Here is a 23,533-nt window from a genome sequence, read left to right on the forward strand (position 1 = left end):
CACTGGACATATTGAATATATTGGTATTAAATATTTATTTGCTGATAATAATTTTACAATCAACTTTAAGAAGGTAAGATTTTTGTTTTTGTTTTTATTTTAAATCCAGACAATGGTAAATGTCATTTAGGAGTACTGGCTCAAGCCAGGGAGCCAAGGGCAAGGTACTCCAAGCCAGTTTCCTAACTCATGCAGTGGAGCAGAATATAATGACATCTATGCACCCTGCAACCTGGGGTGAATGAAGAGCACTCACAAAATAGGGATGGTTGTACTTTATTCAGTACTCTTAAAGCATTGTTTGAATGTTCACAGTTCTAACAACTTGCTTATTTAGCAATAATAATATATGTATTATTTATTTTTCACTTTTTTTTTTTTTTTTGGTGCTGGGGATTGAACCCAGGGCCTTGTGCATGTGAGACAAGCACTCTACCAACTGACCTATATCTCCAGCCCCTTCACAACTTTTCAAGATAGAAAGTGTTGAGATTTTTTGGAATTCTTTGTCAAACCATGGCAAACCTAGTTTGACTTCCTAAACAAAATTAGGGATGAGTTTACTTAGATGTAAGACCCTAAAAGTCAAATCAGAGAGCCAATTATGTTTGAAATTTAAAAGGCACAGCTACTAGCTTAGAAAGTAATTTTCTTCTAAAGGTTTTCCTGTCATTACCTTCCTTTACAGTTTCTGGTGGAAGAGGTTACATTTTAATTGAGATAAGAGGGCCTTGTTTGAAGTATACAAAGCCCAGTTCAAGTAAGAACTTGAGGTCCTAATGCTCGGGAAGCAGATTTCACATGGGAGTAGATTAGGTTTAGACATTTTAAGACTGAGGGACCTGTGATATGTTTAATGAACTCTGTTGAAGGCTGCAGGGCTTTCCATTTCTTTCATGGCAGTTGGAGACAATCCTTCTTTTTGTAATTTTCAGGAGCAAACACAGGGCTTTGAAGATTGATTCAAAACAGTAATGTACAACAGAAAACAGCATTGCTTAACCCCCCCCAAACCATTGCCTCATCCTTAATTCTATCTGTTCCCCCTCAACTTTCCCTTCCCTCTGCCAACACACTTCTATCATCAGTTAGTCTTGTTGAGTCCTCCTCCTGAACATGACTCCATTCCAGTTCCCTTTTTTCACCCCTTTTGCCACCTCCCTGGGTCCCATACCATAGTTTTCTCTTGATCTCACTCCTGGGAGAGCCTCCTGCTTCCTCTCTGCCCTCAGCAATCTGCTGTCTACTCTGCAGCCCTAGTGGTTTTTTTAGATGTTAATTACATATTATTCCCCTGCTGGTAGCTTTTTAGTGGCTATCCATAACATTTAGAAGAAAACCCATGCTCCTTCCTGTGACCTGCATAATCTGGCTTTTGCCTTCTTCCTCACTTTGTCTCCCAACCTTCCTCCTGTTTCTACTGTAGTTACCCTAGCTCCCATTCAATTTCCTGAACATTCCAAATTCCTTCCCACCACAGTGATCTTGCTTGGGTACTTTTGGCCTGCTGACTCATGTCCATCTTCCCAACTTCCTGTCCTTACTATGAAGGTCAAGTGCAGAGTGAGGCTGTCTTTAGGTCCCATCTTCCAAGCAGACTTTCTCTTTTCTGCACTTTATATCCTGTTTGTTTCCTCTCAGCTATGATCACTATCTGTATGCTCTTATTTATCTGGCATCTCTCTCTTGGTCTGTCAAGTTTCAGTTGCAGGAAGCATATTGCTGTCTGTAGTTTAAGGAAGAAGAATTTAAGAAAGGGAACATGCTGCTGTAGGAGTGCTTGGTTCTAGGCTGGTATTCAGGAATGGCTGCCAGTCCCTTACAGAATTGGCCCATTTGGGGAGATGCCTGTATTTTGTGGCTGATGATTCTAGGTCTGTCTTAGCTTTCTGTGGATGTGACAAAATATAATACCTATAAACAACTTAAAAGGAGAGAAAGGTTATTTAGACTCACAGTTTCAGAGATTTTAGTCCATGGTTGCTTGACACTGTGATTTTGGGCCTGTGGCAGCACAAGAACATCATGCCAAGAATTTTGGGAGTAATTACCTTACTCTAATCACTAAGAAAACTGCTCTTCTCATGACAGCTAGGAAGGACACACACACACACACACACACACACACACACACACCATGGTCCCAATATCTTCTTCAAGAGCATGTCCCAATACTAATCTTCTTTCCAAAGACTCCATCTTCTAAAAGTTTCCCAACCTCCTTACCAGTACTATCAGCAGGGGACCAAGCCTTGAACACATGGGGGAAATTTGGTGGCCATTCCAGATACAAACGATAATGAGGACTTGGAGTTCACAGTGTTCTGCAGTAGTTAATGATCCAGGGATGGGGTGCCAGAGTCAAGAAGCTTTTCTGCCATTGCCTTTTATATATCTATGTCTATATATCTATATCTATATTTATATGTATATATATGTCAAGTGAGAGAGTGGACACTGGAATGCTTCTGAAATAACCTCAGTTTTATTACCTCTGCTAGACAGCAGAGGTAGTCAGAATGAGACAGGAAAATGGCCCCAGCTCTCTGAAACTCACACAGGTATCTCATAATAGGTAGAACCTAATTCATTCTCAAACATTTAGAATAATGATTTAAGAAATCAGCTAAGGATTAATAATGAAACTCAAACTTCAGACAGTAGCAACTCAAGCAGACCCTTAATATCCTCATTTTAATAAGGTTTATTTTAGAATATACATTAGAGCATCAAATATGGAAGTCAGTGGCTGTATATCTCAGTTTTCATTAAGAGAATTGAAAAATAAGTGAGTTTTATTGCTAAAGTTTAGATATGCCTTAATCATATAAGGTTAAGAGTTCTCACAAGGGCTGGGGATGTGGCTCAAGCGGTAGCGCGCTCTCCTGGCATGCGTGCGGCCCGGGTTCGATCCTCAGCACCACATAGAAACAAAGATGTTGTGTCCGCCGAGAACTAAAAAATAAATATTAAAATTCTCTCTTAAAAAAAAAAAAGAATTCTCACAATATGAATTCTCATAATAAATAAGTTCTAGATATTAGAACATTTCTCAGAGGGAGTAAATTGAGAATTTGAATTCTCATAATAAACAAGTTCTAGATATTAGAACATTTCTCAGAGGGAGTAAATTGAGAATTTAAAAATTATCCTGGGGACAAATTGAGTACTGTAGTAATTAAGGGCAGTAGTGTATAGTAGAGCATTGAAAATAATAGGAACCCTTGAATCCATATTTATGATAAACAAATAACTATATGAATATTTAGTAATTATATATAATGGGGGAAACAGGGTTTTTGTTTTAGTAGAATGCCAAAGGCAGAGTGGAAGGAATGGAGGGAGTGCTAAAGTTGAAAACTCAGGTTTTAACTGTCACCATTGATTCAGGAAGGCATCATTCTAGCTGAATCTAGGTGAGGAGCATGATATCTTACTTGGTCTTATACTATCTCATCACAGGCTCCTTAGTAATAGATAAAAATAGTAACTGTTGCAGAAATGGGACAACTCCATACCATGTGATCAAAATTAACATCACTGAACAGGTGGATGAACATCTGTCTCTAGAGATAAATCTCCTGAGAAGGACACAGTGCCCCTTCTGTAGTAGTCTAACCTGATTATTCACAAGGATACAGCAGAGAAACTTTTTTTTTTTTTTTTTTTGTACTAGGGATTGAACCCAGGGGCAATTAACCACTGAGTCACATCCCAGCCCCCTTTTATATTTATTTGTTTATATTTTTGGTATCAGGTATTAAACTCAGGGGCTCAACTACTGAGTCATATCCTTAGTCCTGTTTTGTATTTTATTTAGAGACAGGGTCTCACTGAGTTGCTTAGCAACTTGCCATTGCTGAGGCTGGCTTTGAACTCGTGATCCTCCTGTATTAGCCTTCCAAGCCCTTGGGATTACAGGCATGTGCCCCTCACACCTGCCTGGCCATCAGAAACTTTAAATGAGGAAGTTTATAAAAAAGAGAGGAGGGCTATATTCTCTAAAGTTGTCAGTGTTATAAAAGATAAAGGCTGTGAGAATGATTTATTGATTAAAAAAGGTTAAAGAGACATGACAGCTAAATGCAATAGCTGACTCTAGACCAGATCTTGTTGTGTAAGAGAAAAAAATGCTAGGTAGAGTATTCTTGGGTCAGTTTACCAAATTGGATAGAATTGGGTAGAAATGTAAAATAGTTTAATGTATAGAAGTGAACGATCATACTTGGGTTATGTGAGAGAATATCCTTGTTTTTAGGAAACATACCCTGAAGTATTTAGGGTCAAAGTCCTGCAGTGTTTGCAGTTTATTCTTAAGTGGTTCAGAAAGAAAAGCTAGGTAGGGTGGAAGGTAAAGGGAAGTGGATTTGAGGAGAGGGAGTAAGAGATTATAAAACAAATAGGATAAAATGTTAATGATAAATAAATCTGTATAAAGGTGTTCTTTGCTCTAATCTTATTCTGGCAACTTTTCTATGAGTTTAAATTATTATTATTTTTTTTTGTGGTGCTTGGGATTGAACCCAGGGCTTTGTGCATGTGAGACAATCACTCTACTAACTGAGCTATATCCCCAGCCCTTGAATTAATTCTAAGTAAAAATTTCCTAAAAGTTGTCTGGAGACTGAGAATATTGCTTGCATACACTCTGTGCAAAAGGATCTGATTTGTAAAACAACTTGAGGTTAAGAATCTCTAGAAATGGGTCTCATTAGAACTGAGTTGTACAAGGACTTAGATGAAAGCCATTCCAAAGAATGTATTAGCTTTAAGGTGATACTTTTTTTTTTTTTTTCCAGAACCGATGCACATAAATAACCCACAGATGCTATAACAATTATGGAAAAAATTAGGAGAAGATCTTTTGACTAAGCTGGGTGTGGTGACTCAAAACTGTAATCCCAGTGGCTTGGGAGGCTGACACAAGAGGATTGGATCTGGAGTTCAAAGCTAGCTTCAGCAATTTTGTGAGGCCTTAAGCAACTCAGTGAAACACTGTCTTTAAATAAAATACAAAATAGGGCTGGGGATGTGGCTCAGTGGTTAAGTGCCCTTGGGTTCAGTCCCTAGTACAAAAACAAAACAAAATAAACAGATCTTTTGACTAAAGTGGGGAAGACAGTATAAAACATTTACAAAAGGAAAACAAATTCAGAATAAATAAATATTTATAGGATGTTAAAAAAAAATCACCTTTAACCATAATGGGGCCCCTTCGAACTCCCAAGACCTTTGCTTACTCCTTTTGTTTTTGCTAGTGTTTCTTCCATTGCCTTTCCCTGGTCTGGAAATGAGGTAATTTTGTTTTCTTATAGGCTAACTCTTTATATGTTCATTCAGAGATTTATTTTCATTAGAGTGCTCCATGGTTTTAGCTTCCTTTGCATGGCTCCAGTTGAGGAATGGAGACACAAAGTTGCTTTCAGATCATGTGCTAGTTTCATACTGGAGACTGGAGTCTGTTGCCATGTTGGCAAGTGATTGGGTTAATAACAACAGCAGAATCCCCTTGGTGATCTTCAGCTTGAGTGCCCTGAGCACTGCCTGGCTTTTGGGATACTCCCAGATGTGGTCACATGGAAATTTTCTGGTTGGAGCCTTGGTCAGCGAATGCTTATGCTCATTATCTATAGTAGCAACTGAAAACTTTACATTCAGTTTAGTTGCTAAGAAAGTGGTGTGCTTGATTGAGCCCTTCAGACACAGCCCTTCCACTTTCTCCAGGAACTATTTCATTGTTTCAATATATTCATTGGTAAACTCCATTTCCTTAAAACACACCTGGAGAAACTTCTTACAGTTTGGAGTGGTGGTCATCCTCTTCTGCAGTTTAGGCAACACTGAGGCTCTGTCCATGAACCTAAATAGTACCTTTCAAAACTCTGGTACCAGTCTAAGCATTGACCATTATTAACAATCTTACAATTTTTTTTGCCAACTATATGGGCCAAAGTAATATTACATTTTAAGTGAACATTTCCAAATTGTTGGCTATTGGATTTCTTCAGTGTACTGTGAAGTGTGCACATCATTGCTTTTATCTGTATTCTTTTTGATTGTCTCTTTTGTTTTTGGTACTGGGGATTGAATCCAGGGGTACTTTACCACTGAACTACATGCACAGCCTTTTTATTTATTTATACTTTTTTTTTGAGACAGGATCTTACTAAGTTGCTGAGGCTAACCTGTAACCTGCATTCTTCCTGCCTTAGCCTCCTGACTTGCTGGAATTGTAGGCATGCACCACCATTCCTATTTCTTTTTTTTTTTTTTAATATTTATTTTTTAGTTTTCAGCAGACACAACATCTTTGTTTGTATGTGATGTTGAGGATCGAACCCGGGCTGCATGCATGCCAGGCGGGCGCGCTACCGCTTGAGCCACATCCTCAGCCCAATTCCTATTTCTTATTGATGCTTTTCTTTATGGTTTCTGGTTCTTGTGTCTTGCCTGAAAGATTATGTCTGTTTCTTTCTTTTTTAAATATTTTTTTTTACAGTTGTACACAATAACTTCTATTTATTTATTTATTTATTTTTATATGGTGCTGAGGATTGAACCCAGGACCTTGCATGTGCGAGGTGAGTGCTCTACCGCTGAGCCATAATCCCAGCCCCAAGATTGTGTCTATTTCTTTTCTTGTTTTTGATTCTAGAGTTGAACCTAGGGCCTTGCACGTAACCTGAGCTACACCTTCAAGCCATATTCCAATATTGTAAAAAAACTTCCCTTAAATTCATGTATAATATTTCTCTTTAATCTATCTGGAAATTTGTATGTGGATGTACTTTTATTTGTGCCCCAATAAATAACCAATTTCCTTAGCATCATTTGTTACATAATTTATTATTCTCTTCCCAGTGTAAAATCTTTTTTTTTGTACTGGAGATTAACTCAGGGGTATTTAACCACTGAGCCACATCCCTAGCCCTTTTTAAATATTTTATTTAGACAGGTCTTGCTGAGTTGCTAAGTGTCTTGCTAAATTGCTGAGGCTTCAATCCTCCTGCCTCAGCCTCCCAAGCTGCTGTGATTACAGGCGTGCGCAACCATGCCTAGCTCCTAGTGTAAAATCTTGACTGAATAATGAAATAAATTTCCAAGTGTATAGGAATTTGTCTCATGTTCTGTTGATTTCTTTCAACATATATACTCCTGGGCCAGTTCCATAGTTTTTGTCAGAGCAAACCCTATAAATTTTTTCCTTCCAGATAACTTAAGAACTACTTGTCAGATTCCACTGAAAGTGATGTTGGGATTTTGAATTACAGAACTCTATGTAAAAAAATTCTCTCAGCATAATGGATAGGCACTTAGGCTATGGAGCCAGACAGGCCTCAGCAGAATCCATTTATTAGTTCTGGGATGATAATCACACCTAGTTTAGAGAAATGTCATCAGGTTCATATGTTTAAATTTTATTAGTTGTTGATCAGAATAATCTACATTCATTTAAGAAATGATGTATATATACACACAAACATGTACCCACATATGAATACAATTTCTATTTATGGTAGTACTTGATATGTAAACAGATGCATTGTGTATTCCTGGGCACATTCATTTGTTTTTTCATCCTTGAAGTAGTCTTGCTGGTTCAGGTGCTGTGTGTAGGCACTGTGCTTGGTGATTGTGGATATAGCTCAAGGGTAAGCCTCATGATACCTGTGCCTGGAGGGAGAGCAGATGTGAAACACAACTACACATCTAATTTTGTAATTACGATTAAGATATGTGTTATAAAGATAAGTTAGATTATGACTCTGGACCCGGTGGGACGAAGTTCACTTTGTCAAATATCTCAGTTTGCTGACTTTACAGAATTTCCTTCTCACGAACAGTTTTAAAATCTGTAAAAGAATGACTGTCAATCAGATTCTGAGGTTGGACTCTGTGGCCTAAGTCCTGTTTCTGCCAACATGCTGTGACCCTGGGCAAATTACTTACATTCTGTGTACCCTAGTATTTTCATTTGTAAACTGGGGCAGTACTAAGCCACTCCAGAAGGTTAGGAAGAATGAATATACATAAAAAAATGTAGAACAGGGGCTGGGGTTTTGGCTCAGTGGTAGAGTGCTTGCCTAGCATGTATGAAGCACTGGATTCAATCTTCAGTACCATATTAAGAAAAAATAATAATAAAATAAAGGTGTTGTGTCCATCTACAACTAAAAAATATTTATTAAAAAAACATGTAAAACCATAACAGCATCTACATTTTTAGCATAAATTAAAAAAAATTTATAATATTTTCCCCATATTACTTTAAAAACCAACTTTCATCAAAATGTAATGTATATGCAATAAAATGAACCATTTTAAGTGCATAGATTAAGTGTCTTAAAAGTATAAACTCATTTAACCATCACTACAATCCAGATAAAAGAACATTTCCATTGGCCTCAAAGTCCCCTGGTATCTCAGCATTCATTTCAAATTATATTTTTGTTTTTTCCTCTTTGTACTGGGGATTGAACCCATACATACTCAGTCCTTTTTTTTTTTTTTTTTACTTTGAGACAGAGTCTTGCTAAGTTGCCCAGGCTGGCCTTGAACTTTCGATCTTCCTGCCTCAGGTTCCTGATTTCCTGGTGTTACAGATGTGTGCCATTGTGCCCAGCTTCATTTCAAATTCTGTTTAATGCATTTTTTTTTACTAGAACTTTAGTATTCATTTTTTAGCATGTTTAGAATTTTTAATTCATTTTAAATTTGAAATACTAATTATATCATCTATTATACAAATGATCCCTTGTGGCATTTCTCTATGCTAGATTTGAGTAAATTTTTGTATTTAATTGCTTCTCATTAGAATTCAGAATGTCAGATTATAATGGTATTGATTCAATTAATTTGTTTTTTTGTATAATTGAAAGTTTTTTCCTACATAATAAAATGTATAGGGAGGTATTTAGCTTTTTGCTGTAAATTTCTTGCTGTTGAGGGTAGAATGCTGGTGGGGGGTAGAGGAGAATTTAATCTCGACACAAATGATGTGTCATTTTTAGGCTTTTTTTCTCTTAGGCTGGCCTAAAGGAATGGATTACAGTTTGCAGTATTTCTGCTTTACTAACACCTATAATTCTGTGAGTATAGAGCCCATGAGAGGGAAGGTATTATTCAAATGGTCTAATATTTGGGCAAATAACTTTTCCTTGTAGCAATTACAATGAAAGTAATAATTTAATGAGAGCTGACATTATTCAGTAATGCTTTGGGCCAGGCATGACCAATGGCTGCTTACATCTCATTTTATTCTTTCAGCCCCACAGGTTTGGTACTAGTGCACAGATGATGAGTATGCATCTCGGAGAGTCTAAGGAATGTGTCCAAGGCCACACATAGTTAATGGGTGAAGCTGATGGTGGGACTTTAGCCCATATTTTTAGTATTCATTACCCTTTGTTTAAAGCTCAAAGACAGCGAGCATTTTTTGGTTAATAATCTCCTATCTGCCAGCCCTTAAAACTTTGTTTTATGGACTTTTCACATCTATTTCTCATTCTGTCTTCAAGGCTACCAATGGGTAGGGAAGGAAATCCAATGTTTCATTTGTGCAAAGGTAGGTAGACTTTTTCTGTGAAGGGTCAGATCAGATACTAAATATTTTTGGGGACCTTATTATCTCAGTTGTAACTGCTCATTTCTGCATTTTTAGGAAAGCAGCCTTAGAAAATATATAAATTGTGTTTCAATAAAACTTTATAAACAGTAGTCAGGATTTAACCTGCAGGTTGTCATTTGCTGAGCCTGCAGTGGTAGACATCTATTTGGGGACATTATAACCCTCATCCAAGAGGAGGCAGAACCAGGATTCTTAGTGCCAAATGCTGTGCCCTCTCCTCTCTAAACTCCAGGTTGCAGTGCATAGTATCACTCAGCGGTGCCGTTAGGACACTCAGTTCATAACAGTAATTGTGGTAACAACTAATGTTTTCTACTGAATGATTTGTTCTAAGAGTTTTTCATTGTGACATTTGATCTGTGCACAGCCCAGTGATGGGAAACTGAGGTATGTTTGCTCACAGAGCTGATGGCAGATGAAACTGGGGTTTGAACCCAGACAGTGATTACAAGCAGTAAGCTCAAGTTTTCTTACCTTCTATGCCTGCATTTTGGGGTTTCTCAGATTGAGGTCCCTGTTGAAGCCTCATTTTTCAGAAGCTACCTTCCTGGGCACTCAAATTATGTGACAAGATTCTTGTGTTCTCCTTTTAAGGCATTTAGTATGGAGCAGAGCTATAAGGGAGGGAATGCTACCTCTTCCATTTTTTTTTTTTGGTGGGGGGTGATAACTGGAAAGTTTGAGGGTCAAACAAGGTAATGCAAGAGGTTTCTTTGTTTATCTTGGGCTTTACCTGAGACTTTAAGCTGTAGAAACATTTTAATGATAACAGTAGAGATTATTTATTGAGTATTTTGTCAATGCTATGCTGGGTGGACACATATCTCAGATCTCAGCAATGCTAAGATTTATTATTTCCATTTCATAGGTGAAAAAATAGAGGCTCAGCCATAGGTAAATTAATTAAATTTCTCTTAGTTTCCTCATTTTAATGTCATAATTATTCTTTCATGTAGTATAGTTGTGAAGATTAATGAGTCAAAACATCTTAAGGATCTATAGCAGGGGTTGGGATTGTGGCTCAGCGGTAAAGCGCTCGCCTAGCACGGGCAGGACCTGGGTTTGATTCTCAGCACCACATAAAAATAAAGGCATTGTTCTTAAACAAACAAACAAACAAACAAAAAATTAAATAAATAATCAAAGGATCTATAGCAGTGCTCAGATTCAGTTGTGTTACCTGTTATCAGAATAGAGTAGTAGTAGTGGTAGTAGTAGTAATTGTGAAGGTGAAATGCATGCTCATTTTTAAATGATTTTTTGTGAATTAGAAATAAGCATATAAGTATCCAACAAAATGCCTGGGTATTAATAAGTGGGATTTGTGAGTATTCCATAGAAGAAGCTATGTAAACTCTATGCCACTTAATTTAAAAATATCTCCATCAGTGATCTTTTTAAAATTAAATAACTTAAAACGAAATTTCTTGGCTCTCTTTGTTATTTGCTTTGGATGGAATTATTCTCCTGCAAAAACAGTGTGCCCTAAATGTTTCTTTGTTCACCTTAGATTGGGTAGATAAGGTAGGGCCAGCCCTAGAGGGTAGGAGATATTAAGTGACATATTAAGTGATTTACAAGGTTCATTTTACAGTTGTAAAAATAGCAGCTGAACAATATGCACAGGGAAGTAAAATTGCTCATTTATGTGAAACAAATTCAACAATATGCAGTTGTAAACACCCACATTTTATATGTACTCTTTGTTATATACTGGACATATTGACATATTGTACACATTTTGTGTTTGTACCTACCCATTCTTCTATGGGGTCAAGTCCAAAATTATGTGTACTTTGTAATTTAAACAAATACTTTTTCAAATCAATGATAATTTCTTTTTTCTTAGAGAGAGAGATAAAGAATTTTCTAATATTTACTTTTTAGTGGACACAACATCTTTGTTTGTATGTGGTGCTGAGGATCGAACCTGGGCCGCACGCATGCCAGGCGAGCGCGCTACTGCTTGAGCCACATCCCCAGCCCTCTTTTTTAAAGATATTTATTTTTTAGCTGTAGATGGACACAACACAATGCCTTTATTTTTATGTGGTGCTGAGGATCGAACCTGGGTCCTGCCCGTGCAAGGCGAGAGCTCTACTGCTGAGCCACAATCCCAGCCCAAATCAATAATTTCGATTGCACATTTTTTCAAGTACTGATCTTAGTACTTAACTCTCAACTCTGTATTTATTTTTATTTATTATTATTATTATTATTTAACTCTGTATTTATTTTTATTTATTATTATTATTATTATTATTTAACTCTGTATTTATTTTTATTTATTATTATTATTATTATTTAACTCTGTATTTATTTTTATTTATTATTATTATTATTATTATTATTATTATTATTTTAGTTGTAGTTGGATACAGTACCTTTATTTTGGACACAATACCTTTATTTTGTTTATTTATTTTTATGTGGTGCTGAGGATTGAAACCAGGGCCTGCATGCGCCAGGCAAGCACTCTATGGCTGAACCACAACCCCAGCCCTGTCAACTCTGTGTTTATAATGAAAGGCAAAAAGGGGAAATTTTTCCTCTTCATAAAGTTTATTTTTTTCAGTTGTAGGTGAACACAATGCCTTTATTTTTATTTATTTATTTATTTTTACGTGGTGCTGAGGATCAACCAAGTGCCCCACCCAAGCTAGGCCAGCACTCTAACACTGAACCACAACCCCAGCTCCTCCTCTTCATAAAGTTAGCTTTCATTTTTAAAAACATGCTAATCTGAGTGGAAACTAAAGTCATGCTAGCCAATGGGAAAAAAAAAATTTTCTTTGTGAGAGCGACATCTGGTGGTTTGTTTTTAATTCTCATGGTTTCCTGGTTCTTGACCAGAAGTTGTTGAAAATTCCAAAGAATCATAGTGCAAACTGCTTTCTTTTTCTTTTTTCTTTTGCTTGGTACTCCACACTAGTTGGCTCTCCAGGATCAAGTTAGTACCACTAGTGTGGCTTGGACTTTAGAAAAGCCCAGTGCTCCTTTTGAATGTAGTCCCTCTGAATGCTAGGTTTCCCTGAGGGATTTTGTTTTAGTGTATGTGAAGGACAAACGGATGCTTTGGAAAAAGATTTTTGTTTAATGCAAAGAATTTAGGGTTTTGAATAAGGGATGGAATCTGTGTTAACCTCTCCGTTTTATTCTTGAGGATGCTGGAGCCCCAGAGTTTGAGTGCATTGGCCAAAGTTACACTGGCCAAAGTCGCTCTGTGTTGGCTCAGGTTGCTCTGTGTGAGTCAAGGTTGTGCTCTGTTGGCCAAAGTCACTCTACTGGTTAAGGTTGTGCTGTGTTGGGCAAGGGCACTCTCTGTTTTCCAGGGTTGTACTGTGTTGCACTGGGTTGTAAGGTCACTCTGTGTTGGCCAAAGTGAGCTAAGGTCCTGTGAGGCTTATGAAGCTCTGTGTCTGTGAGTTATGTTTTTCTTGTTGGGCAATTCACTCAGTAAAATGGATGTATATGTGAAATAAAGGAGGCAAAGGCATGTTAAGACAGAGAAAAGAAGGCATATAATATTTTTTTTGAATATCTGTTTGCTACAAATATTCAAACATTTGACTTTTTTTTCTCTTTTCTAAAGGAGGTTCAGAGTCTCTGATGTGAAAAAGAGCTGTTGAGGAAGTACAGTAAAGGACCCCTGTGTCTTCTTGATTGCACTGATTCATGTTATAGTTGGGAATTTAATATCCTATGGGATTGTATTTTTGGAGCCTGTTTTGAGTCAGACCTGTTCTATATATTATCTCACCAATCCTGGAGGGGATTGGAATCCCTATAGTACCTAGTAAGAAATGGAGCATGGAAAGGGCCTGGAATCAAGGGTGGAGTCAAGATTCAGACCCAGAGAGGACTACCTTCCAAGCCTAAATTTATGTTTTGCCCTGTACTACATTAGCAGTGTGACTAAAATTATTAATGTGTATTGACTTTTACAGTGATAGTACTTAGGGAGGAGAGACCAATTTTCTCTTTTAGACAGTTGAGCACATGCCATTTAGAATTTCCATCACGACCTATGGAAACTTACGGGAATATTCTTTTGTTGTGAAGAGAGGAGGGAGGGCTCATGTCATCATCATATCATAATTGCACTGATGGGCACTGACTGTGCCAGAAACTGCCTAGCACTTTACTTTCTGATCTTCCTAATGACTCTCTGGGGTGTAGGTACTTTGGGTGTCCCCAGTTTACGGATGGTAACACTGGAATGGAAGGAAAGGATTTGCTATGGGGTAGAAAAGAAGAGGGAGAAGGGAATGGGTAGATGATGGTAGAGGCGTAGATTGTATCAGGTGCTCCTGGGCCCTGTCTGGTAAACCTGATGGGAGAGCAGGAAGGCACACTCTCCTCCTGTCATTATGACCTGCTTGCCACAAATCTGAAGGTCCTTTGTACACTGAAGTAAAATATCCTGCCAATGTATTTTTCCAGCTTCCCGCACTGTAACAGTTAAAATTAAGGCACAGGGCCCTTCTATATCAGCATCCGTCCTCTCACAGATAGGGCCCTGCTGGGTAAGGCACAGCTCCATGGCATTTACATGGCAGCATTTGTTCCTTACAAACATGAAGCTCTCTGGTGCCCCTGATGTCTTTTTTTTTAAAGCATTGTCTGTGGTCACCTCTAGGCTGCTTTGCTACTGGGTGCTTATAGATTTTGTGCATGGACGGTCTCTCTGTCTGCCTTGGCTCCCATGATCTGTCGTAGGGAGCCGTGTGTAAATCATTATTCCTGTGTCTGTAAAGAGATCAGAGTAAACTCCCATCTTGGAGCCTTATCTTATGCAGTTCTCTGTGCCTCCCCTTTCCCACCAGCCTTTCATTCAGTCCATTCTCCCTTCCCTATGTAAAGTTAGGTCCCACTTTTTGGTGGTCTTATTGTGGGTTTATACTCTCCTTTCCTTAGGAGACTGGAATTTTGAGAGAGCAGGGACTGTATCTTTTTTTCTGTTTGACTAGTGATTGGCATGCTGATGCTTAAATGTTTGAATGAAGCATTTGAATAAAGTATAACTTGCTGATATTTAATAGTTATTATATTAACCAACTTTTCATTGCTGTGACCAAAATGCCTGACAAGAACAAATTGTAGGAGTAAAGTTTATTGTTGCTCATGATTTTAGAGGTTCAGTCCATTGTCATCCCACTCCCTTGCTTGGGGCCTAGGTGAGGCAGAACACCGTGACAGAGAGACAAGGTGGAGGAGCAATACTCACCTCATGGCAGCTAGGAAGCAGAGAGGAGGGAGAGGAGTGGGCTGTAGGCAAGGTGAACCCTACCAGAGCACCCCTCCCCTACCCACTCCATTCCTGGGCCATTTAACTGATTGGGTCACACACAGCTCTCATAGTCTATTCATTTCACTTCTGAATATTAACACAGGAGCTTCGGGGAGACACCTCATTTCCATACCATAACAGTAGCTTAGTAAAAATGTTGTCAATTATTTGGCATAAGAACACCCAGAGAACTAGACTAATGCTCTACTTGGAGGATGTGTGAAATTCTTTTCAATCTAAATGATAAATATCTAAAATAAAAATTTTGAGAACTTTTTCTTCTGGTGTATGATTTTACTGTTGCATTATTAAAACATTTTTTTTTTTTTAAACCTCCAGGTGTTTCTTGTTTTTTTTTTTTTTTTTTTGGTCTGCTACTTTAGAATTAAGTTCATAGTCTGACCTTTTTTTTTTTTTTTTGATCCTGGGTATTGAACCCAAAGTCCTGCATGTGCTAGGTATGTGCTCTATCACTGAACTATCCCCCCAGGCTTTTAAAATTTTTAGGCAAGGTATTGCTAAGTTTCCTAGACTGACCTCAAATTTGTGATTCTCCAACCAACCTCAGACTCCCAAGTAACTGAGATTACAGGTATGCCCCATACCTGGCTATTTGACCTCTCAAACCTCAAGATGGTCCATTTTGTTCAGTGAAAGAGCTAGCCATAATTATAGGTGGAGACTTGGAGCATGAGTGGCCTGTGGTGTGTTGGCTCCTATGGCTTTCTTTCCCTTTGATTAAGAGTTCTGTGGGTTAGCTGAGGATTCACGAAAGGACTCACTTTGATGCTAATTCATTAAGAGATTCCCTTTTCCAATCAAGTTGGAAAAATACAGCACTGACTCTTAAGAAGCAACTGGTGGTAGTCCTTGGGATCCAGTTGGGGAGCTTAAATGTTCCAGAAGTCCATGGGCTGCTTTTTTTTTTTTTTTTTTTTTTGGTACTGGGGATTGAACTCAGGGGCACTCAACCACTGAGCCACATCCCCAGCCCCATTTTGTATTTTATTTAGAGACAGGGTCTCACTGAGTTGCTTAGTGCCTCACTAAGTTGCTGAGGCTGGCTTCAAACTTGTGATCCTACACTCTCAGCCTCCCCAGCTGCTGGGATTACAGGTGTATACCACTGCACCCAGCCCCATGGGCTACTTTTTAAGGTTGAAAAATAGATGGCAAAGAATTGGATGGCAGATGTGAGCAGAATGGAAGATTATTCCTGACTGAAGAGCTCTTAGGCATGTGTGTGAGTGTGTGTGTGTGTGCTCGCTCACGCAGGATTTGCTTGATCTTTCTTCTAAAAATCACTTCATAGCCAGATGTGGTGGTACACACCTGTAATCCTTGCTACTCCAGAATCTGAGGCAGAAGGATCCCAAGTTTGAAGTCCAGCCTTTGCAATTTGGCGAGACCCTGTCTCAAAATAAAGTAAAAAAGACTGGGGATGTTACACGGTAGTAGAGTACTTGCCTAGCATGCATGAAGTCCTGTTCCATCTTCACTACAGCCATACCTACATACACACATACATGATAAAGTAAATCCATAAAAAGTCATTTCATGGACACACAGTGAAAGTGTACTTTGGTGTACTTTAAATTAATCCTGATTGCTGGGCATGATGGTGCACACCTGTAATCCCTGCAGCTCAGGAGTCTGAGGCAGGAGGATTGCAAGTTTTGAGGCCAGCTTCAGCAACTTTGTGAGGCACTAAGCAATTCAGTGGTCTCTAAATTAAAAAAAAAAAAAAGGGCTGGGGATTTGGCTCAGTGGTTAAGCACCTCTGGGTTTAATCCCTGGTACCACAAAAAAATTAATCTTGATTTAGAAAAATTAATATTTTATTCAATAGAAAGGCATGTCATGTTTATGTGTTTCTTATACGATTCCTTACTAACATTGTACCCTTTCTCTATGACAAGATTTATATTCAGTAGTTGAGTCCTTTGTATGTGTTGCTATGATGACAAAGTATAATAACTAATGTCCAATGTGGCTTTTATTTTGGACCTCTTGATTCACAGTGATGAATTCATGGTGAGGCGTGTTTGCAGCCCTTAAAACACTAGTGCACATGGCTCTCTCTCTCTCTTTTTTTTTTTTTTTTAGAGAGAGAGAGAGAGAGAGAGAGAGAGAGAGAGAGAGAGAGAGAGAATTTTCTAATATTTACTTTTTAGTGGACACAACATCTTTGTTTGTATGTGGTGCTGAGGATCGAACCCGGGCCGCATGCATGCCAGGCGAGCATGCTACAGCTTGAGCCACATCCCAGCCCACACATGGCTCTTAATCCCTGCTCTAATGCCAAGGGGGATGCTGGGGCACCTTTCTATTTCTCATCTCTCTGAGAATGGTACATGTACATATGTACCCCAAAGCCAGGTGTAGAATCTGTACTTCTCAGAATTCTGAGCAGCTCTAGAGTTCAGCTCTAGAGTTCTGTGAGTTTATGGTACCAAATTGTTTCATTGGTTAGTAGGACAGAATGTTGGATGAACACTCCAGTGAGGAGGTGCTAAGAGGGGGCCAGTAGGGACTTTCTCATTGAGAGGAAAGTGTCTGTAAGCCCTGTCAAACCTCTTCATCTCTGTTAAATGAACACATAGTAGCATACACTCATGGGACCATGAAGTTATCCATATGAGAAAGAAGGAAAAATGGAGGAAGGGACAGAGGAAGATGAAGGGGAAGGAGGAGAAGAGTTTAGAGAAATGATTCAACTTTGTGGATATATAGTATATAATTTTAATTTTCCTATCTTTACTTCCTTTTCTTTCATGGAGTAATATTTGCCACATATTCCTTTTCACATCACAAAATGAATTGAGGGTGATGCATGCCTGTAATCCCAGCGACTTGGGAGGCTGAGACAGGAGGATCGCAAAGCCAGCCTCAGCAAAAACGAGATGCTAAGCAACTCAGTGAGACCCTGTCTCTAAATAAAGTACAAAATAGGGCTGGGATGTGGCTCAGTGACCGAGAGCTCCTGAGTTCAACCCTGGTACCCCCTTCCCTTCCCCCCCAAAAAAAAGTCCAAATGAAGAGGCCTGAAAAATAGTAAATCTATTTGGTCTCTTTGGAAATTAATACAGAATATTGAAATTACTACTCTTAATAGTATATTTGTCATCTTTACTCTTTGCCTCTTTTCCCTAGGGATTAAAAAAATGTAAATATTTTCATCAGTATCTTTTTATTATTTAAGAGTCTTAAATATTTATTAAGAGCATGCTATCACTTAAATGAACCTGCATATATTTTTGCTACTCAGAATATGGAATATGGCAAAATTAACAAATTAAGATGAAAATTATTTGGAAAAACCTTAGTGCTTGATGCAGCGCCCTATCCCTTTTCCTTATTCTGTGTCAGTTTCTGTTTGGAGCCTCTCTCCATCAGGGAGCAGGGTAGATTGCAGGCTGCCTTACCTGCAGGGAGTAGGCAGGCTCTTGGGTGCCAGCCTTGCATCTGGTAGCCGATTTGCTAAAGTGCAGAATGAACTGCTCAAGGTAAGGACCTTCCATTTCAGGATGAGGTATTGAGCCAGCCAGCCAAAAATAATTTGCTAAGTGTTGGTAAAGTATCAAGTACTGTGCTGGGCTGTCAAGTGGGTTCAGAGAGTATAGTGGCTCTTCACTCCAGCCGGGGAGTCAAAATAGACTCTTAAAAAAATTGGTGTCAGATGTGTAATTAGGAGTGAGGGGTGGTTCTATTCAAATGCTGCCACCCATGCCCAATGGTTGCTCCTCAAGTTTGGACCCAGCATGGGAATGGGGAGTCAAATGCAGTTGCCTTCATGGAAGGAACTGTAAGTGCAGGTTTTCCTTTCAATATATCACATTTATTAGCAGCATGAGCTTTCCTGTCTTACTTTCCTCATACTGGAAGGAATCTGGAGGCTGCTCTAACTATACATGTTTTAAGTAGAGAATACATGGTGCTCCTACCTAGTACTGAGGGGCTTAAAGAGGAATCAGCTATAGTGCTTGCTGTGAAAACCAACACTGGAGTTGTACTAGGAAGTGGATAATGGGTATAGAGAAGCAAAAATACTATAGGTGGAAAATTTAGTTATGCTACATGATTCATGTAGGAACCAGATGGAGACTTGTGCAGTTGTAGCCAGCTTCAGTCCATGCCAGCCCAAGGGTCCTAATGGGACTCTGGTAGAGGGAAGGAGCTCACTGAGGTAGGTGCAGGAAAGGAATAGAATTTGAGTCCTGTGTTGGGACCTTGAGTGACCCCCAGGGAACAGGGTATAGAATGGGTGAGCAGTCTGTTTGACTTCTGGCATTTCCTCCCTCAGGTGGTACCCACATCAGTTTTCCCAAGGAGCTGGGAAAAAGGTATTGGGGAGTGTGTTGTCACTATTAATGTCAAAGTATAATTTCCCCAAGTTAGAAGTATGACTTTCATAAAGATACAAAATGAAAGTCAAATTTTATTTAACCCATCAATTAGGAAACTGGTGAGATGGTGAACTCATTCAAAAGGTATTTAAGGAACTAGTTATTTATTAACTTTAAAGAAACTGATCAAATTATGTTATATGCATGTGCAAATGTGCCACATGAAACTTTTCACTTGGTATAATAAATATGCACCAATGAAAAAAGAATTTAAGATTACTAGGCTAGGGCTGGGGATGTGGCTCAAGCGGTAGCGCGCTCGCCTGGCATGCGTGCGGCCCAGGTTCGATCCTCAGCACCACATACCAACAAAGATGTTGTGTCCGCCGAGAACTAAAAAATAAATATTAAAAATTCTCTCTCTCTCTCTCTCTCTCTCTCTCTCTCTCTCTCTCTCTCTCTCTCCTCTCTCACTCTCTCTTTAAAAAAAAAAAGATTACTAGGCTATGCACAAATCTGGATAATGTCCTACACAGCAATGAAACTAGACTCTTTTGGTACTCTTTTTTTTCTGCCATTCAGAATTCCATAAATTAAGTGGTAACTCCACAGGGTTTGCAGTCTACTCAATGAATAGTAAGGTCAAATTCAAGTACATTGTTTGGAGAGTTAAATAAGCCTTGGCAGGGCTCCTTAAACAATGCTGCAGCCTGGCATTGGGAGGGCTCCCTGCCTCCTCATTTCTCACTCTCTCCCCATCTCACCCAACTGCCTCATTCCAAGTTTTGTATATATTTTATTAACATTAAAAAGAATACTTTGAAGTTCAAGAAACCTTAAATTGAGCCCCAGTTTCTTCACTTATTAGCTGTGTAATGTGGGGCAGAGAATTACTTACAGTTGGAATTACTTGCTACAAATTGGAAGAAGCAAGTGGCACAGCTTTTGTAAAGTGCCTGGGATATGAGAGGTATGCAGTAATGCCTGGTTCTTTACAAATACCCTCTTCTTAAAATGAAAAATGTTTCATTTTTTGTCTGCTTTTCATAGAGTGTGACTTATTTACAAAAGTCAATGGGATGTTTCAACAAAATAGAGGGATGTTGCTTAAGTGACTTCTTACTATTTGATAGTCCTTCTTTTTTCAATTTTTGAAGGTGGGGCTGGGGGCATATTTCTTGCTCTATGGAAATATTACCTGGTAGCCATGGTGTATGTCTATAATACTCAGGTGTGTGTGTGGGGTGGGGGCACTGAGGCAGGAGGATTCCAAGTTTGAGTTGCCATCCCAGGCAACCAGCCAGACCCTTTCTCAAATGATAAAAATGGTTGGAGATGTAGCTCAGAGGTAGAGCATCCCTGGGAGGGAGGGAGGGAGGGAGGGAGAAAATCAGCTTCCCTCCTTTTATATGGAGAGCTGGTTTTCCCAAGTTGTGAAGGGAGGGAGGGAGGGAAGAAGGAAGAAAGAGGGAAGTTAAGGTTTGTGAGAAGGGTGGAGAACTGGAGAAGGCATGGAAAACTCTTGTCTACAAGGATACATGCCTTGGCAGTCCAAGCTTGAGTCTTTCATTCATTAGGCAACAAGTATTTATTGAGCAACATTTCTGTGCCAAGCCCTGATGATTTTCTGTTTACATGTTGAGAGCCTGCTCTGGTGGAGATGGACAGTAACTATATAAACAAGGAACATGATTTTGGAAAGTATTATGAATGAAATAAATAAGATGATGAGAAACTGTAAGTAAATTGCTGTTCTTAGTAACTTTAATTAGGGTGTTGGCTAGAGACAATATCCTTGAAGAAGTGACTTTTTGATTTGAAGAATGAAAAGGAGTCAGCATGGGAATGGTTGAGAGAAGGAGAAAGAATGAACAGTGCAGAAAGATACAGGATGAATATGGCCTGTTCAAGGAACAGAAAAATCTGTGGCTCATGTGGTTGACAAGAGGAGGATGAGTGGAGATGTGATTGGATAATTGGATAATGGAAAGGCTGTTTGAGGGCTCCAAAGATTGTGGGAAGGAGTTTGGGTTTACTCTAAGTGCAGTAGAAAGCTCTTAAAGAGGTCTAGAGCAGTGGAATGGCAAGGTGCTTATTAAAAGAAGAGAGAAAAAGGATGGAATGGTGGGTCTCATGAATAGGAGTAGGGAGACAGTGACATGATCCTTGTAGGAGTTGTGGTGAATCCCAAATCATAGTGGATGAGGGGCTTGGTTTTGATTTTGCTGCTATGAGGGAGCTATTGTGTATGTGTGAGTTTTTGAGCTAGGTTATGTGTGTTTGTGAGTGTGTGTTGTATGACTGTGAGTCAGTATATGTGGAGTGTGTATGGATTTGTGAGTGGGTATGAGTGTGTGTGTATTTAGATTTGTCTCTTGTTATAGCTTTTGAACAGGCTAGTGGCATGAAGGAAGGGGCTCTTGTATTGGTACAGATTTAGCTAGATGAAGGCAAGTGGCAGAAAAAGCTAGGAGGGTAGTTCAAGTAGCTATGAAGTGAAGGCCTAGGTGATGTTATCTTGGCTAGCACAAAAAGAAGATGCATTGGGAAAGTCCTGTTGTTTATGTGTTGTATTCTAAATCCGGAACGAATGAGACTTAGAAGTGAAAGATAGCTCCATTAAAGAAGTCACCTTCAAAGCAGTCCAGTTTGCTTGCAGGCTGAATATTCTACCAGTCTTAATTACAACATATGTACATCACTTAAATTCACAGATTTCTGTGAAAGGAATTCCACTTGTCAGAGATGGATGATTCTACTGCATGCTTTACCCTTCTGCCAAACCCCGCTCCCAAATATATACTCATTTTCGTTTTTTACATTAAAATCCTTAATTCTTGAGAAATTCATTGTGTTTTTTATCTCCCCCCTTCCAGGATATCTTTGAAGATGCCTTGGAAACCATCTCTATGTAAGTAATAATATAATAAAAACTAAGTTATAATTAAAAATTGATGGTTTTCATATGTAAAATGTAAATTTCATTCTCATTTTTTAGAGTAGTGGCCAGTGTTGAAAGTCACTACTCTGTAATTAAAAAGAGTTAGGATGTGATTATCCTAAAGAAATAATCTACCTAATGTTACTCTCTCTCTTTTTTTATATTTATATTTTTATATATATTTAAAAAAAATATATATATATATACTTGTAGATGGACACAATATATTTATTTATGTGGTGCTGAGGATCCAACCCAATGCCTCACGCATGCAAGGCAAGCATTCAACAACTGAGCTACAACCTCAGCCCCTGTAATGTTATTTTCCAATGTATTTTTTAGTATTATTTTTTATAACATCATAAAATAAAATGTTTTCCAACAAATTATTTTATTTATAGCTAACCTTTTTAATACTTGCTCATATTTATTTACATGGTTAACCTCTTATTATATTTGCATTTAGTTTTGTTACAGGCATTTACTCTTAAGCCTCTATAATTTTTGTAATAATTTTAAATGACTAAATTATATTAGAATCAAGTAGAATACCACAACTTAATCACTCTCCTTTGTTAGACATTTAGGTTGTTACTAGGAGTTTACAAACTTAAAATTAAGTAATGAATATTTTCATGCATATAGCTTTATCATATTTTGAATGATTTCCAAAGATCAACATTACAGAAGTAGGATTTTTGGATTAAAGGATACATGTTTATTGCTCTTCATATATTTAAATTTTCCTTTCTATATTTGTTAGCTTAGGCTGCCATACAAAATACCGTAGATTGGGTGGCTTACATAACAAGTTTATTTTCTCAGCTTTTTGGAGGCTGTAATTCTGGGAGTAGGGCATCAGCATGGTTGGGTTCTGGCGAGGATTCTCTTTTTGCTTTATCTGTATTTTCACATGACAGAGAGAGAGATGGAGCAAGTTCTCTGGTGTCTTTTCTAGTAAGGGCACAACCCCACCATGAGGGCCCCATTCTTATGACTTCATATAATCATAATAATCTACCCAAGGCCCAGTCTTTAAATATGAACATATTGGAGGTTAGGGCTTCAAATGTGAATTTATGGGTAACAGTGTGGGCAGACACGTGATTTAGTACTTAGCACTTTGAAAAAGAATTTTATCTGTTTACAAGGCTACAACACTGTGAAGTGAAATCATTTAAACTGTAGCATTACCGTCACTGGATATTATTTGAAAAATAGTTTGCTACTGAAATGATACTGGTTTTAGTGTCTTTGATTTTCCTTATTCTCTTATTCATTGCTTGTTATAGAACACTTCCTTTTGTATGACTTTTTATCTTCTAGCC

The 23,533-nt window shown here is 38.4% G+C and overlaps 1 protein-coding gene across 1 annotated transcript in view; it reads left to right on the top strand.

The window, feature by feature from the left end:
• TTC39B (tetratricopeptide repeat domain 39B) overlaps positions 1-23,533 on the top strand; it is a 131,631-nt gene that overhangs the window by 13,801 nt on the left and 94,297 nt on the right. The window contains exon 2 of the mRNA XM_081278615.1: positions 22,141-22,175. Within this exon, the coding sequence (XP_081134741.1) occupies positions 22,141-22,175 (35 nt within the window). The remainder of the gene's footprint in view (positions 1-22,140; positions 22,176-23,533) is intronic.

This window comes from Spermophilus citellus (genome assembly GCF_964194105.1).
Source record: "Spermophilus citellus genome assembly, chromosome: 2".
Classification (NCBI taxonomy): Eukaryota; Metazoa; Chordata; class Mammalia; order Rodentia; family Sciuridae; genus Spermophilus; species Spermophilus citellus.